Consider the following 14,635-nt stretch of genomic DNA (forward strand, 5'->3'; position numbering starts at 1 on the left):
CACTCATTCTTTCTGTCTCTGCTTATGTACCCGGCACTGGAAACATTTCTTGGTTTCAAGGGCTGAATTACATAAGCAAGTTGAAAACTTGCTTAATTATGAACAACATGCCCAGTGGCAAAATTGTGAAAGTCAGCTGTTCTGAGCAAATGGGAACAGAAAGGAAAAGGTCACTTGAGTCTAGCAAGGCCCAAGGTAAAAGATACAGCTTTGTACCACCTGAAACTTGAGCTGGGTAAAGAGTCTCACGAAGAAATCTACAAAGAGGCCCACCTGGGAAAAAGAAGACAGAATTTCCATCAGTTATTTCTACATACAAATTAAGACCACCCTCTAGTTAGTCCTACCAGAAATATGTACACAGGGGAGAAGAGAAAATGAAGAAGACAAAAGCATCATTCAGAGTAAAGCAGCTTTGAAAACTCAGATTTCTTCCCTCTTTCTCACTGGGACAGAGCCATCCTAGAATTATTCCTGAAATTATTCACTTCTGCATCTGATTATTTCCCATTAAAGTACTAATCTGGCACCATTTTTAACACCCTCAACATACTTAAGGCTACAGAAGAAAACTGATATTTAATTGAGGTATACAGTCAGCTGAGCTGATTATCACAGTTCAGCCAAAAACTGTCATCCTTTTTTACTAAGTTGTTTGCTTTGGAAAAGTTTTCCTGCATGCAGAATTAAAGGATTTGCCAGACTACTTTACAAAGAAAACCCAGCAAGTTCTGAAAGAAAAAAAAATAGTCTATAACAACATGCCACAATTTCCAAAAGACAACTCCATCTACTAAATTCTAATCACCATGAAAGAAAATGCTTCCTCTTAACTTTACTCTTTAGCCATTGGCTCCTAAATGATTCCTGCTTAGAAAGATTTCCTAATTCCCCAAACAGCAGGATCCTTACCAGTCCTGTACAGACTCCAATAGCAAACACCAGCACCCACTTCACTGCTTCGTATCTCTGGGCTTTCTGTTTGGAAAGAGGATGAAAAAATAAGTAAAATAAAAGCAACACAGAAACAGGGATTTTCTAGAGGGTGGGTTTAGGCTCCACAGCTCAACAGCCAGAGGAATAAATGAACAGAAGATTGTGTTGTGACAACAGTGAATTGAAAATAGGAAATTGAAAGACTCAACATCTTGCTCACTTTAAACCTGAGGATCACAAGAGATGCTGGCAGCTACAATCTCCACTATTTTATTTTTTATAATAGAGAAACCAGGAAAACATGTAGAATTTCAGTCATAAAGAAAAAAACCCATAAAATTTCCTGCTGATCTGGGTTGGAAGGGACTTTTAAGCTCATCTCATTCCACCCCCCTGCCATGGACAGGCACACCTTCTCCTTCCAGGCTGCTCAAAGCCACACACAAAAAGGTTTTGAACACTTCCAATCCACAGTTGCCCTGGACAATTTCCACACTTTTAGCTTATAAAAGAACAAGGTCCTACCTTGTTGTCCATGCTTTCCAGAATTTCCAAGTAGGGGTCATTGATACAGCGATCATAATCCAAGCTCTGAAAGGCAAAAAGGTCAATTTAGGAAAATCAGCTGCAACAGGTTATGGAAAAAATTATGTCTAGAAGACCTTATTAAAGACTACAGAAGTCATTGCTACCCCCACAGTAGAATCTGCAAACAACAGTAGGAGAAAATACTCCTAGAAACAACTTAATTTAAATATTTAGATCAGTCAGACCCTGAAAATCACAAAGTGAAAGAACAATTTCACTGCTCAAGCTAAGAGAGACAGTGAAACAAACAGAAGCACAGCTGATTTATACATCTTTATATTAGAGAAGTCACATTGTACAGTTTTTGACTTCTTTATGTCTCCACTTTGACAGTGCAGGAGATAACACTGGATCTTTATATTCACCCTCTCACTGGAACAGGAATACTAGCTAGGAACTCCTGTGCAGATGAACCATATCAATTCCTCAGTTTATCACAGCAAGGAGTTAACAGCAATAGTTTCCCACTCACACTCACAAAACCCCACTAGTTCTATCCACATCTTCACCTTTTCAGGCCAAGCTGTAACAGGCTGGGCTGGTGACACCCATACTGACAGCAGCTGTTCTAAATACTTCAGGGCCACCAGACAGTGATGCAAAAAGCAAAGACCTCCTGTAAGCAGCAGAATCTATGGGAAGATCTGCTGTGAGCCAGCATGACAACACAGACAGCAGAAGGGCAACTGTGACCATGTATCTACAGATACTTTCTATAGTCACCAGAAAACAAGGCCACCAGAGCCTATAAATCTCACACTGAAGAAGTGGGAAAACGCACCAGGCTCTGAAAATGAATTTTCTCAACAAGAGTCTGACTTGAGAGCAAACATTCAACCTACTCACAGAGCTTTATCCCAGAAACACACAAAGATGAGGAACAGTTCTTTGCAAGCACAGAACTCTCAGTATTTCTGCTGATGCGAATGCAACCAAATGATCCATACTGAGCATCTACCTCATTACAAACTCAAACAGATCAAAACCTGTCTGCGGTTCTTATCACATTAATATCAGATTAATTAATTCCCCACCTCATAGTCTTTGCGTGGAAGGATCTCATCCTCCTCTTCATGAGTTTCTCCTAGGATCGTCTGCAAAACAAATGCAGGAAAGGAAAACCATGAAGGGAATGAATGCATCTACAGCTGTTCATGAACACTGGTAGCAAAGCCAAAATTGCAGGAGCCCTATACCATTGTTGCTTATAAATTGAGTGTGGATTACCAAACCACCACTTTGTGGTAACGCTAAAGGGTCTTACCTTACAGCTTGTCCCTCAGCCAAACACACATTATTTCTATATAGGGGCTCCCGGGAGTAAAGTTCTAACCCACATCCCGTTTCATTCACAGCAACGGGGTACAGGGGAGCACAGGACAACAATTTTGCAGAGAGCACTCTGCAGGGCTAGAGTCAGAGAGAGCCTCTGCCAGGACCACTCCCCCTTAGGGCTGCGAGGGGCAGCGGCTCCAAGCGCTGGGATGCGAGGCCCAGACAAAGAATGCGGGCTAGGGACAGCGCGGGGCTCCGGCACTGGCGGGGAAGCACCAGGCCCGGCAGCTGAACGGGCGGGAACGGGCTGTGCCACCGGGACGGGCATCGGATCAGGGACCGGGCCAGGAGCAGCACCCTGAGGGGGCGACACCGGGCCGGGAGGCGCGGGGCCCGCACTCCATCACCGCTCTCCGCCCGCCCACCCTCAGGCGCTGCCCAAGCCGGGCGGGGCCGGGCCGAGACCGGGGGTGATGGGGCTCCGCCAGCACGCACGAGTCCGGAGGGGGATCAGGGAGCAGCTGGGGCAGGGCAGGGCGGGGTGGGACGGCGGCCGTACCAGCTCCTCGGGGGTGCGGCTCTCCCGCTCGCCGCAGCAGCAGCAGCACAGCCCGGCCCCGCACCCGCACCGCGCCATCTTCCGCCGCCGACCGCGCCCCGCCCGCCCCGCGCGTCACCCGGCGCGCCGGCCCCGCCCGCTCAGCATGGCCGCTCCCCTCAGCCCCGATCGGCCTCGCCTGCGCACGGCCGCGCCCCGTCCCTTGCCGACAGCGTTCCCTCCCTCAGCCCCGCCGCTCCCGCCTCCTCGGCCCGCTCTGGCCGCACCCCCAGGCCCCGTCCGGCCCCCGGCCCCGCCCCGGCCCGGCCCGCGGCGCCATGTCGGGTGAGGGCAGCCGCGGGCACACACGTGACGCGCCCGGCCGCGGCCGCCTTTAAAGCGCGGCTGGCGAGCGGTGCGGGCAGCGCCCGACAGCGGCCGCAGGTGAGCGGGGCCCGGGAGCGGGAATTCCATCGCCGCCCCACCGCCCGGGGCTCCCCCCGGCCCGTGTGGCTGCTCCGGCCGGGCCGTGCTGCTGGCGGGGTGAGCTGAGGTGAAGGGGCGATCGGGCTGCAGTGACCTGCCTGACTCCGACCCCTTCCCCGGCACTCACGATCGCAGATGCTGCTCCTGCCCTCCTTCCCCAGCTGCCGGGTTCCCTCCGGCCTTTCCCCTTTGGCTGTCCCGTGGCCCCTCAGCTGTTCGGGGGGTGGACGCAGCCCCGGGCCCCTCGGTGCCCGCCTGGCCTCAGCCTGATGCCGTGGCCCTGGAGCAGCGCCGTGCAGCGTGTGCACCTGTGAGAAAAACGCATCTGCCGCTGCCGAGTTCAGTCTGAAGGGAAAAACTGAGCTTAGGGGAATGCAGACTGCACACTCTGTGTGTATCGGTGTCAGCTCAGGGCTGGAAGGAGTTGGAATACCACTAACATCATAAAAACACAGCAGGTACATCCATGGTGAGCATCAGAAGTGTGTTGAGCCACGGATCTTTGAGCTCTGCAGCATGACAAAGGAGCAGGAATGTTGACAGGTGTTAAAAATTGTCTTGCTTTGCTGCTGTTCTTGTTGTTTAGGCTTATCTTTTTTCTCTTTGCAATAACCAGAAGTATCTGCCAGCAGATCTGTGATGCGTATCATGGTAAGGAAATTGTTCCAAATGCTGCCTGTAGACAAAAATCTGAGCGTGCCTTTGTCATGTCTTCATGATTTGTTATTGCTAGTAAGATAAGGAGCTTTGCTCAATAGCCAATCTCATTTTATAGAGACCTGAACCCTTTTTCCATGTGATGGGTGTTAAAATCTCAAATCAGAAAACAAAGCTCCTTTGATTTGCCTGCAGGGCTGTGCTGTGCTTGCTGGAAATGCGATGTTGGGAGTTGACAGCATGTGATTGTGAGCTGCTAGCTCGATCACTAATGTGTGCTTGGGGATATTTCTCCCAGATTAATGCATGTGGATGTCAGGCAGAGTCCTCTGAGCCTAGTCAGGGCTGTGGCTGTGCACCCAGTTGGGTTTGCTTCACCTCTCAGTAGGTCTGTGGTGCTGATTTTTACTGCAGCTGCTGTGTTGGTACACAGGAGAGCTTGGAACAGAAAGCCTGCGCTTCTTTCTCACATCTGCTGCCAGCTGGACAGGTTCCTCAGGTGATAAAAGTAGACTTTCTCTCAAAGGGTTTTGCTTGATTGGCAGCTCCGGTGTAAACAGTAGAAGATGAGTTCAAAGTCTTCTTGGCTGAACTAAACCCACAGACCTGATGATAAGGACTGAGAGTGTGATGGTTCACGCAGCTGCTTCCCCCAAAACACTCTCCAGAGTTATGTCATACTTGGACATGCTGCTTCCCAGTGAGAATTTCAAGTTTTGGCAGCTACTAAAGCAAATAACACAGATCCAAATATTGTGGTAGTTCTTCCATGACTGTAATCCCTACCTCGTTTTAAAGGCACAGGATGGGACATTTTGCAGAGCTAAGTGGAGTTGGGTATCCTAAACCTACTTGTACCACTGACTTGCAGTGCTGTTTAATTTCTGTAGTACCAAGCAAGCACAGCTGATCTTATTGCAAGGCAGGGAGATGAGGATGGTCCCTGCTGGCCTTGTTTCCAAGCAGCCCCAATTGTTGACCAAGGGAACAGTGTGTCTGGTACAGAGTTGAGTGTGTGCAGTGGGACTGGCATAGGGGACAGTGGTCTGTGGAGAAGGCTAATGGTTGGAAATGCAGGTGTGAAACCAGCAAAGAAAGCAAAGGACAGTTTGTGGGGATGGCCTGGTCAGAGGGGATTCTGTGCTTTGTTTCTGACACAGCAATAGTTTGTGCAGCCTTGAGTATCTGCCCCATTAGCACTGACTTTCCTACCTACACTGTGAAGCAGTGCTGCCTTTTGGGCACAAACAGGATGGAAACTCTGAAGATGGATACAGTCCAAGAAGCAGCTGCAGTAGACAATAAAAAATATCTGCTGGCATGCCTGAAATAGGGGTCTCCTCAAGGCAGGTCTCATAAGCTCTTGGAGATCTATTTCACACCCAAGATAGCTCAGCTACCTTAGAAGGCATAAAATCAGCAGGATGGCTTCTGTGGTAGTGTTGGAAACATAAAGATTTAATAAAAGGCAAAATAACAAAACTCTTTACAGAGAAAAACTGAGCCTGGTGCAAGAGGTTCTTGCTCCTGGTAAAGCACCTCACAAAAGCCATTGGTTTCTTTCTCTTCTTTTTCTAGTAAATTGCTCAGGTGGAACTTTCTGGCTCCTGTCCAATTAGCTATCCTTAAGTTTGAGGTGAAGTCCCCCAGGTCCTATGAGGTGTCTTTTCTGATTGAGGAGAGAAACTTCTGGGCTTATTTCCTCTTTAAAGGAGGGTTTTGTCACTCCTTCAACAGGGGGCACATTCCTATGCATGCCCAGCCCAAGGCTACAATCACTGTCAGCACTATCTAAACACGCTTTTTCCTGTGTTTTCACCAGATTTCCCACTACAGCTTACAGTGAACGGTGGTGGTGGTGGTGGATGCTGGGTCTCGGCATTGGCTTCTTCAATCATCTGCTGCTCGCCCCAGCAGTGCAGACACCCACGTACCGACCACCCTCTTTGTGCTCCCTTCTGCAGAGCTCCCACCATGGTTAATGAGAGCCAGCAGAGCTGCAGCGGCAGCTCCAGCTCCAGGTCGGACGGCGGCAGCAGCAGCGGCAGCGAGGGCTCCAAGGACAGCTCGCGCTGCTCCACGCCCGTGCTGGACGCCGAGCGGCACGAGCGGCTGCGGGACAAGATGCGCCGCCGGCAGGACGCTGGCGACAAGTGGTTCTCCCTCGAGTTCTTCCCTCCACGCACGGCCAATGCTGCTGTCAATCTCATCTCCAGGTGAGTGCTGCAGGGTACGAGAGGGGAGGTGTCTGTGGTGGAGGGCAGGGAAGTAGCTGACTAACAGAGGCAGGCTCTGCTCCATGCTCTGTCTCCCCTTCCAGGTGACGAAGCAGGTAGTGGGGCTGTGCTTTCCTGCTGAGGAGGGTAATGGACACCAAGTAACGTGTCTTCCTTGGAGGCCCTGAAGAGTTAAGTGTCACGGTGGGATTGCTGAGGGGCCAGGTTGTTTCCCCACTCCCATGCCCTGGGAAGATGGAGTAAGCCCAATGTCACTTTCTGGGTCTGAAGCACAATACTGGGGCAGAAAAGTACCTAGTAAAAGCAGAAAATATTCCTTGATGGCCAGTGTGCCAAAATCTCTGAAACACATTCCCATTTCCTTTCAATATTCATCCAGCCACTATGGTTTGTGCCTCTGTACTACAGTTTTAGCCTAGACATAGGTATCCACATCTACATGCTAAATGAAAGCTGATAGGTCACAGCAGAGCTAGGAGTTATTCTGGAGCCCCAGGAGCCACCATGGACATATCTGGAGGAGAAAAGGGTATTTCATAAGTCTTTTTATAATTGCTATAAGCCACTGCTGAACAGAAGGGCCTGTTCCACCTTGGAGCAGGAGAGAGACAAGTTAGGGAAGCTCTGTGGCCTCTACAGTTCAAGCTGGCAACAGAGGGGGCTGCAGCATAGTCTCCTATCTCAAAAGGAATGGGATTTGCATTTCTGTCGTCAGAAGCTGTGTCAGTCTATCAGAGCAGGCAGGGAGAGAGTCTGTTGTACAGAGAACACCTCCACTGCCTCTTCTATGAAATTGTAAGGATGGCTTTCCTTATTTACATCAGCCACTTGCTAAACTCTTAGTGCAACACTTTAGTGGTCTGTCCTGTTGCTATCATCCAAGCTCTCTCTGCCTGCTGGCATTCCAGCAGTGAGCAGGATACTCAAGGCACAGGGAGGGGATTTGGCCATCTGCTGTAGGCTAACTCAGCTTTAAACCCCACAGGTTTGACCACATGGGAGCAGGTGGTCCCCTCTTCATTGACGTGACGTGGCACCCTGCAGGGGACCCAGGATCTGACAAGGAGACCTCTTCCATGATAATTGCTTACACTGCAGTGAACTACTGTGGCCTGGAGACCATCCTGCACATGACCTGCTGCAACCAGAGCAAGGATGACATCACAGGGCACCTGCAGAAGGCCAAGAGGCTCGGGCTGAAGAACATCATGGCCCTGCGTGGAGGTGAATCCCTCTGTCCTGGGATGTTAGTGCAGAGGTTGTGCTGCTGCTGCTGTGTCCAATTCCAGAGTAAAACCAGAAAAGATTTGGGGGCTCCTTCTGCAGGAATTAAATGCTGAGACTGTTTTACCTGAGCCCTTTGTTAGCAGTGCCTTCAGCTCAAGGGCAGACAAAACCAGTCCATAGATAAAACTGCAGATTTGGGATTCTTCCTTTTGATACCAGGTTTTTACAGAACTACCATATCTGAGTTCAGCAAACAGACCTGTGGATTTGTTCTCTTTTCAGATCCTGCTGGTGAGGAATGGGAGGAAGAAGTAGATGGTTTCAACTATGCTGTTGATCTGGTTAAGCACATTCGCAATGAATTTGATGATTACTTCGACATCTGTGTGGCAGGTAAATGCCTTCTGCTGCAGACTGTGCAGGGTCTGAGACAGGGAAATCAGCTCAGCAGTCCCTCCCTGGACCTGGGCTGTGACAGTACAATCAGATTGGATACTTCCTAATTTCTGCATATTGTCCTGACCACCATTTTTCATTTTTTTTCTCCCTTCTCCCCAAAGGCTACCCCAAGGGTCATCCTGAAGCAGAGAGCTATGAGGCAGACCTGAGGCACCTGAAGGAGAAAGTCTATGCAGGAGCAGATTTCATCATTACACAGCTTTTCTTCCGACCAGAAACCTTTCTCAAGTTCATGAAGGATTGTCAAGCCATTGGCATTACCTGCCCCATTATTCCTGGCATCTTCCCTATACAGGTGAAATCCAGTTATTTGGATTTAGGGAGGGAATAAGGATCTAGGATGTTAGGTATTTGTAGGGGGCCTGAGAGAGGTCTGTAAATATCCTCCACAAAATTTTAGGGAAGAGAGACTGCTGAATGTAATAAATCTGTTGGTGGTAGGCCAAATTAAACTCTTGGGCTGCTAATAACAAGCTGAAAACGTTTCTTGTGCCCATATGGCAAAAAGGGATATAAAGGACAATGGCCTGCAAGTCCTGAGTATGCTGGGCTCAGGCAAGGATGTGGGGACAAATCACCTAAAGTGGCTGTGTTACCATCCTAGAGATGAGGCCTGGGAGCCCCAGTTGTAAATCTCCTGCCACAAAAATCGAGATAAAATACCTGTGTTAGTGGGATGGCCAAAACGGCTCTTGGAAAAATAATAATCTGCATTCTCATCCAGGGCTACCACTCCCTGCGCCAGCTGGTGAAGCTCTCCAAGCTGGAAGTGCCCCAGGAAATCAAAGATGTGATTGAGCCCATCAAGGACAACGACGCAGCCATCAGGAACTACGGGGTGGAGCTGGCAGTGTCCATGTGCCGGGAGCTGCTGGACAGTGGGATGGTGCACGGGCTCCACTTCTACACCCTCAACCGCGAGGTGGCCACCACCGAGGTGCTGAAGCGCCTGGGCATTTGGAACGAGGACCCCAGGTGGGCAGAATGCCTTGGATTCTGTTAGTTCCACTTGTCTGTCCATCTGTCCATCCCTCCCGTCTACTGAAGGTACAAATAATGGATGGGTGTCACCATGGTATTCCTGAAAAATCCCTTCACCAGGATTTTTCTTCTGAGAAGCCTCAGAAAAGAAATGTAAACAATAATTATCTGATTGTTTGGAGGTTGCTTACCAGCAGGTGCATCTTTGATTGGTTCCATGTGAATTGTTTTTAATTAATGGCCTATCACAGCCAGCTGTGCTGGACTCTGAGTCTGTCATGGGTTTTTATTATCGTTCTTGTTGAGCCTTCTGGTGTCTCCTTTCTCTTTCTTAGTATATATTTTTTATATGGTATTAATATAGTCAGCAGAGGAGCTGTGTTAACATCTGCTCATCCCCTGCAGGCGGCCTCTGCCCTGGGCAGTCAGTGCCCACCCCAAGAGGAGAGTGGAGGATGTCAGGCCAATCTTCTGGGCCTCCAGGCCAAAGAGCTACATCTACAGAACCCAGGAGTGGGATGACTTCCCCAATGGCCGATGGTGAGCTGGCACCTGCTGTGGGGGTCCCAGCTGTGGGTTTCTCTGGGTCTGGATTGAAGGCACTGAGACAGCAGTTCATGTTCACACTCAGGTGTTTATTATTTATCATCAGTGAAACAGTCTCACTGCTGTGAGTTGGGTAACTTTTCGTTAGAAGGCACAAAATGGCCAACAATCTCTTGGTACAAGGGCTTTTCAGACTAAACTGTCCAATTAAGAGCTGACACTTTGATTATTTCCCCTTTTAACCCAATAACTGATCCCAGAGAGCTGCAGTGCAGACTTTTCTGCTCAATTACAAAATGCCACCCAAACCCATGAAGGAGGAGGAAGGAGAAGCATGAAGAAGAAACCCAGGACAACACCCTGTGCCCTCCACCTTGCTGCCATCCACAACATACTAAAAATCCCAAAACCTGAATGTCTCACCAAGTGATCCACCTGCACTACTCTCTGTAATCTATTTCACACCCTAGTGGATTGTAGTCTAGTCTGGAGTTTAGGAAACTTTCTCCATGGATGAGGGTCAGAGTCAGTGCTGCCCTGGGGGTCAGGGCACCCCAGAGCAGACACAGAAATATTCCCAGTGCCCTGGGCTTCCACAGGGTGCAGGAAGGCAGAGCTGTGGTAGGAAAGTCTGATGTCCTGGGCACACCTGAGGTGGCTTTAACAAAGTTGTCCCCTGTTGCTTGGATTTCAGTGAGGTGAGGTGAACAGCACCAAGATTTTGGGACTTTTTGTGTCAAGGTGGGTTTTGTTGTGTGCTTCTCTTGCTGCTTGGCTCTCTTCCTGCATCACCAAACCAGCTCATTTTCCTCAGTAATTTCAGCTCTGTGTCTTCTCCCCTTCCAGGGGTAACTCCTCCTCTCCAGCTTTTGGGGAACTGAAGGACTATTACCTGTTCTATCTGAAGAGCAAGTCTCCCCGTGAGGAGCTCCTGAAGATGTGGGGAGAAGAACTGACTAGTGAGGAAAGTGTCTTTGAGGTGTTCACATGTTACATCACTGGAGAGCCCAACAAGAATGGGTACAAGGTGAGAGGCCAGGAAGGGATGGTCAATGGGCCACAAACAATAGTGCACATTTCCTCTTGTTCTTGGTACCACATTGTTTTTGTAAAGAATTAGCACTTCTCTATCCAAAAGGATTTCCTAGCACACTGGTTGAAGGGGGTCCAGCAGCCAGAGCTAAAGCTCAGCATAAAAGAGTATACAGGACCAGTATTGATTGAGTTCAGCATTCTTAGAGTTGTGCATATCCTAACCCTTGAACCAAACCTGGGAGTTCTCTCCTGAAGCAGCTGTGTTTGGGACTGTTAAGGCACTGCTGAGTTACCTCAACACCCCGATGGAAATCCAGGGGTTGTTACATCCATCGTGAACTGTCCTTTCTCCTCATGGCAGGTCACATGTATGCCTTGGAATGATGACCCTCTTGCTACTGAAACCAACCTCCTGAAGGACCAGCTGGAGAAGGTCAACAGACGGGGAATCCTGACCATCAACTCCCAGCCAAACATCAATGGCAAACCATCCACAGACCCCATTGTGGGCTGGGGGCCCAGTGGAGGTTATGTTTTCCAAAAGGTACTGCATTACTCTGGGCTGGACAGCAGAGTTTGACTGCTTTGGTCTCTGTTAGGCTGGGAGCTCCCAGCCTTACATCCACATAATCTTTCTATCCACACCTTATTGCATTCTTGGTGAGATAAGGCAAACTCCTTTGGTGTCTTAAGAGCCATAATGCCATTTCTATGGCTATTTCCCCCCACTTCAAAACATCTATTGAACATCTATAGAGTTTCATGGTTTTATTCTCAGCAAGTAATTATTGGTAACTCGTTTCTAGAGCAGGGCTGTGACATTTTATCTATATACACATGTGCCTGCCCCTGCATCTGATTCAGTGATGCACAAAGCACCCAGATTTTTCACACAATGGGAATCAATGGGGTAGTATCTCTACCACCCAGCATCTCTTGATGATAAATAGATATTTAAAAATTTCCTCTGTCCCTCTGTATGTCAGAGTTGTCCACAGTTGCCCCCAGCCCATGCACTGTGCTGTTTAGATTGGTCATGTTCCTTCCCTGGCTGCAGTCATGCCTGCCTCCCCCTGTCAGGCATTTCAGGCCCTAGAATGGCTGTGACAGGAATATCCCATCAAGGTAAATGCCAGGCAAGTAACTCCTACTGGAAGACAAAGCATCCTTGTTCAAAAGGGATCCAAACCAGTAAAACCAGAGACCAGCAGATGGCAAATGCATTTACGTTTTCAAAGGAAGAAATTCCCCTGAGGTGAGGGAAATCCATCATCTCCCGCAATTGCCAGGAAATGGGGGGAGGGGATGCAGTTGTTGGGAGCAGCCAAGCACAGAATTTGGTTATGTAAGCACACGGGGAGAATTGGGAACAAAAGATGAGGACAGGGAGTGGTGGTGCTTGGGAGAGGCCAGCTGAGACCCCCCAGAGTTCTGCTCTCAGCAGGCTGGGCTGCCTTGGCAGGACACTCCTGGAAAATGAAGATTAAGCTCAGGCTTCTTCCAAGCTTCCTTGTGCAGTTGTGGTAACCCTGGAGTTTGTTGCTGCTCCTGGACTTACCTGGATGCAAAACAGGCAGTGTGTAGCTTTCTTCAGTGCACTGTTCCTGGGCTGTTCCCTCTGCTCTCCCCAGTTATTTTTCCCCTAAGCTCACTCACCACAGAGGCTTGAGCAAGAGTAAATCAGTATGTGTTTCTGGGAATGAACATACAACCCCAGACTCTACAAATGTCATTGTTTACCTATATGTGTCCAGTTCTGTTGTGATTTAAGGCTCTGATTCTCTTCCCCCTTCTCCATCCCTCCCTGCAGGCATACCTAGAGTTCTTCACCTCCAGTGAAATTGTCAGGGCACTGCTCAAAGTGCTGAGGAAGTATGAGTTGAGAGTGAACTACCATATTGTCAATGTCAAGGTAAGGCCACTCTCCTTTCACCACCTTGGGAGAGACACAAATACCAAATATTCAGAAGTAAAGCTCATCAGCTGTGGTGTGCAGCAGCTTTCTGGTCCCTAAACAAGGAGAGGGTAAATACACTTTTTCCAACTAACTCAGTCCCTTCTCCAGCAGTTGCTTCAGAAAGGCTTTCCTTCCTTTGTCAGGGTGAGAATATCACCAATGCTCCAGATCTGCAACCCAATGCTGTCACCTGGGGCATCTTCCCAGGCAGGGAGATCATCCAGCCCACTGTAGTGGATCCTGTGAGCTTCCTCTCCTGGAAGGTGAGTCCTGCCTTCTGTTGCATGCATTGCTGTGATGCCCTGGAAGTTCAGAGTGGTTTAGTTTATATCTCTGAAACTCCTCCCAGTTGAGGGCTGTTGCTATATTGGCTTGCAGAGGTCTTGCTCCTCCTGCTCCCTCAGCTCCAGCAAGAGCTGTTGTCAGACACAAAGCACCCAATAAACAGGGACTGAGAGCTGCTACGGTTACTGTACTGTAAATTCTGATAATTTTCCCCTCTGGTAATTTTCCTGTGCCAGAAATGCTGGCAGGGGAACAGAAACTCTCCTGTCAGCTGTGCCTATGCAAGGGGATTGTATCAGCAGTTACCAAACTGGAAAAGAAAGTGGACAGTGGCTCTTCCTCCCCTCCTGCACATGCAGGGGCAGCATTGAGCCATCCATTGTACTGCAGGGTCTCCTTTCAGCTCTGAGCACTTGCTGCTGACTGGAAAGCATAAAGCTCCTTGCTCAACTCTGAGCATTTTTACTGTGAAGAAACAAGCCACAGTCTGGCCAGTGATGTGTAACACGTGTACCTAAATTAAGTAACATGAAGAAGTCTCACAGCTGCCCATGTTTGTTGTCCCTGTGGCAGGATGAGGCCTTTGCACTGTGGATCGAGCAGTGGGCCAAGCTCTATGAAGAGGAGTCTCCCTCCCGCATGATCATCCAGTACATCCATGACAATTATTACTTGGTCAACCTGGTGGACAATGACTTCCCACTAGAAAACTGCCTCTGGCAGGTCGTGGAGGATACCTTTGAGCTGTTGAACTCTCCAACTCAGCAGTGAAAATTCTTCTCCTAATCTCCTACTTCCTCCTCCCATCCACTGACTTGGGGAATGCAGCAGCTGCTGTGCTGACAATGAACACACTCCCACACCGTGAGCAGGGTGGTGCTCCCATCTACCCTCACTTTGTGCTCCTCTGTCCCCACACCAAGGCTGCCTGAGCCATTCTCACTGAACACTAGCCAGAACTGCCTGAACCTCTGAGCCCAGGCTCCAGACTAAGCCCAAAGGCCGGGGTCTGCAGGATGAAGAGCTGCTAATCATGGTTAAGCTAATTAGAGTAACTGAAGAACACCAGATTCTGGTAACTTTCCCCTCTGGTAACTTTCCTGTGCCAGAAATGCTGGCAGGGGAACAGAAACACTCCTGTCAGCTGTACCTGTGCAAGGGGATTATATCAACACTTACCAGCCTGGAAAAGAAGGTCAAATTGCTTTTATATTGCACTCTTAAAATATATTTCACAGTTGATCATCAGGCACTTTTGCACTCACTCCAGAAGAAGGTTCAAATTTTCTTCCTAACTTTTCTCTTTGTATTGTATTTCCTGTTTTCTTTTTAATACAACTATGGGAATTTCCATTTGGATAAGACTAAGTAGGAATCATACTATTTCCTAGATTACATACAATAAAATACATGCATACAAATGTCTCT

The 14,635-nt window shown here is 48.9% G+C and overlaps 2 protein-coding genes across 8 annotated transcripts in view; one reads left to right on the top strand and one right to left on the bottom strand.

Annotated features, from left to right (window-relative positions):
- The window catches only part of CLCN6 (chloride voltage-gated channel 6), an 18,708-nt gene extending 15,189 nt beyond the window's left edge, over positions 1-3,519 (bottom strand). For 2 of the 3 annotated variants that reach the window (XR_012583770.1, XM_074558804.1), the window contains exons 1-5: positions 3,359-3,519; positions 2,559-2,618; positions 1,462-1,527; positions 913-978; positions 207-273 (exon numbers count right to left, since the gene is read on the bottom strand). Coding sequence is in view for 2 of the 3 variants with exons in the window: in XM_074558804.1 (XP_074414905.1) it covers positions 207-273; positions 913-978; positions 1,462-1,527; positions 2,559-2,618; positions 3,359-3,436 (337 nt within the window). In the remaining variant the exon portion in view is untranslated. Of the gene's footprint in view, positions 1-206; positions 274-912; positions 979-1,461; positions 1,528-2,558; positions 2,619-2,788; positions 2,814-3,358 lie in introns of those variants that run through there. The other variant, XM_074558805.1, reaches the window with a different exon arrangement.
- Positions 3,491-14,556, top strand: MTHFR (methylenetetrahydrofolate reductase). Of its 5 annotated transcripts, XM_074558808.1 has the most exons (13): positions 3,491-3,781; positions 4,440-4,474; positions 6,445-6,696; positions 7,703-7,941; positions 8,227-8,337; positions 8,505-8,698; positions 9,128-9,378; positions 9,790-9,924; positions 10,777-10,957; positions 11,327-11,509; positions 12,776-12,877; positions 13,066-13,185; positions 13,781-14,556. In XM_074558808.1, exons 3-13 carry the CDS (start codon positions 6,455-6,457, stop codon positions 13,976-13,978), a joined length of 1,956 nt encoding a protein of 651 aa, XP_074414909.1. In that variant the 5' UTR covers positions 3,491-3,781; positions 4,440-4,474; positions 6,445-6,454; the 3' UTR covers positions 13,979-14,556. The 5 variants fall into 5 exon arrangements, with proteins under 5 accessions (XP_074414909.1, XP_074414908.1, XP_074414910.1 ...); XM_074558807.1 differs by lacking the exon at positions 4,440-4,474; XM_074558809.1 differs by lacking the exons at positions 3,491-3,781; positions 4,440-4,474 and adding an exon at positions 3,896-4,281.
- The last annotated feature ends 79 nt before the right edge of the window (positions 14,557-14,635 follow it).

Source organism: Zonotrichia albicollis, chromosome 25, assembly GCF_047830755.1.
Source record: "Zonotrichia albicollis isolate bZonAlb1 chromosome 25, bZonAlb1.hap1, whole genome shotgun sequence".
Classification (NCBI taxonomy): Eukaryota; Metazoa; Chordata; class Aves; order Passeriformes; family Passerellidae; genus Zonotrichia; species Zonotrichia albicollis.

Coding starts and splice junctions, on each gene's coding strand:
- MTHFR (XM_074558808.1), top strand. CDS start 6,455: ATGGTTAATGAGAGCCAGCAGAGCTGCAGCGGCAGCTCCAGCTCCAGG. Junction 11,510..12,775: donor GAGGTTATGTTTTCCAAAAG/GTACTGCATTAC, acceptor CCCTCCCTGCAG/GCATACCTAGAGTTCTTCAC. Junction 12,878..13,065: donor ACCATATTGTCAATGTCAAG/GTAAGGCCACTC, acceptor TTCCTTTGTCAG/GGTGAGAATATCACCAATGC.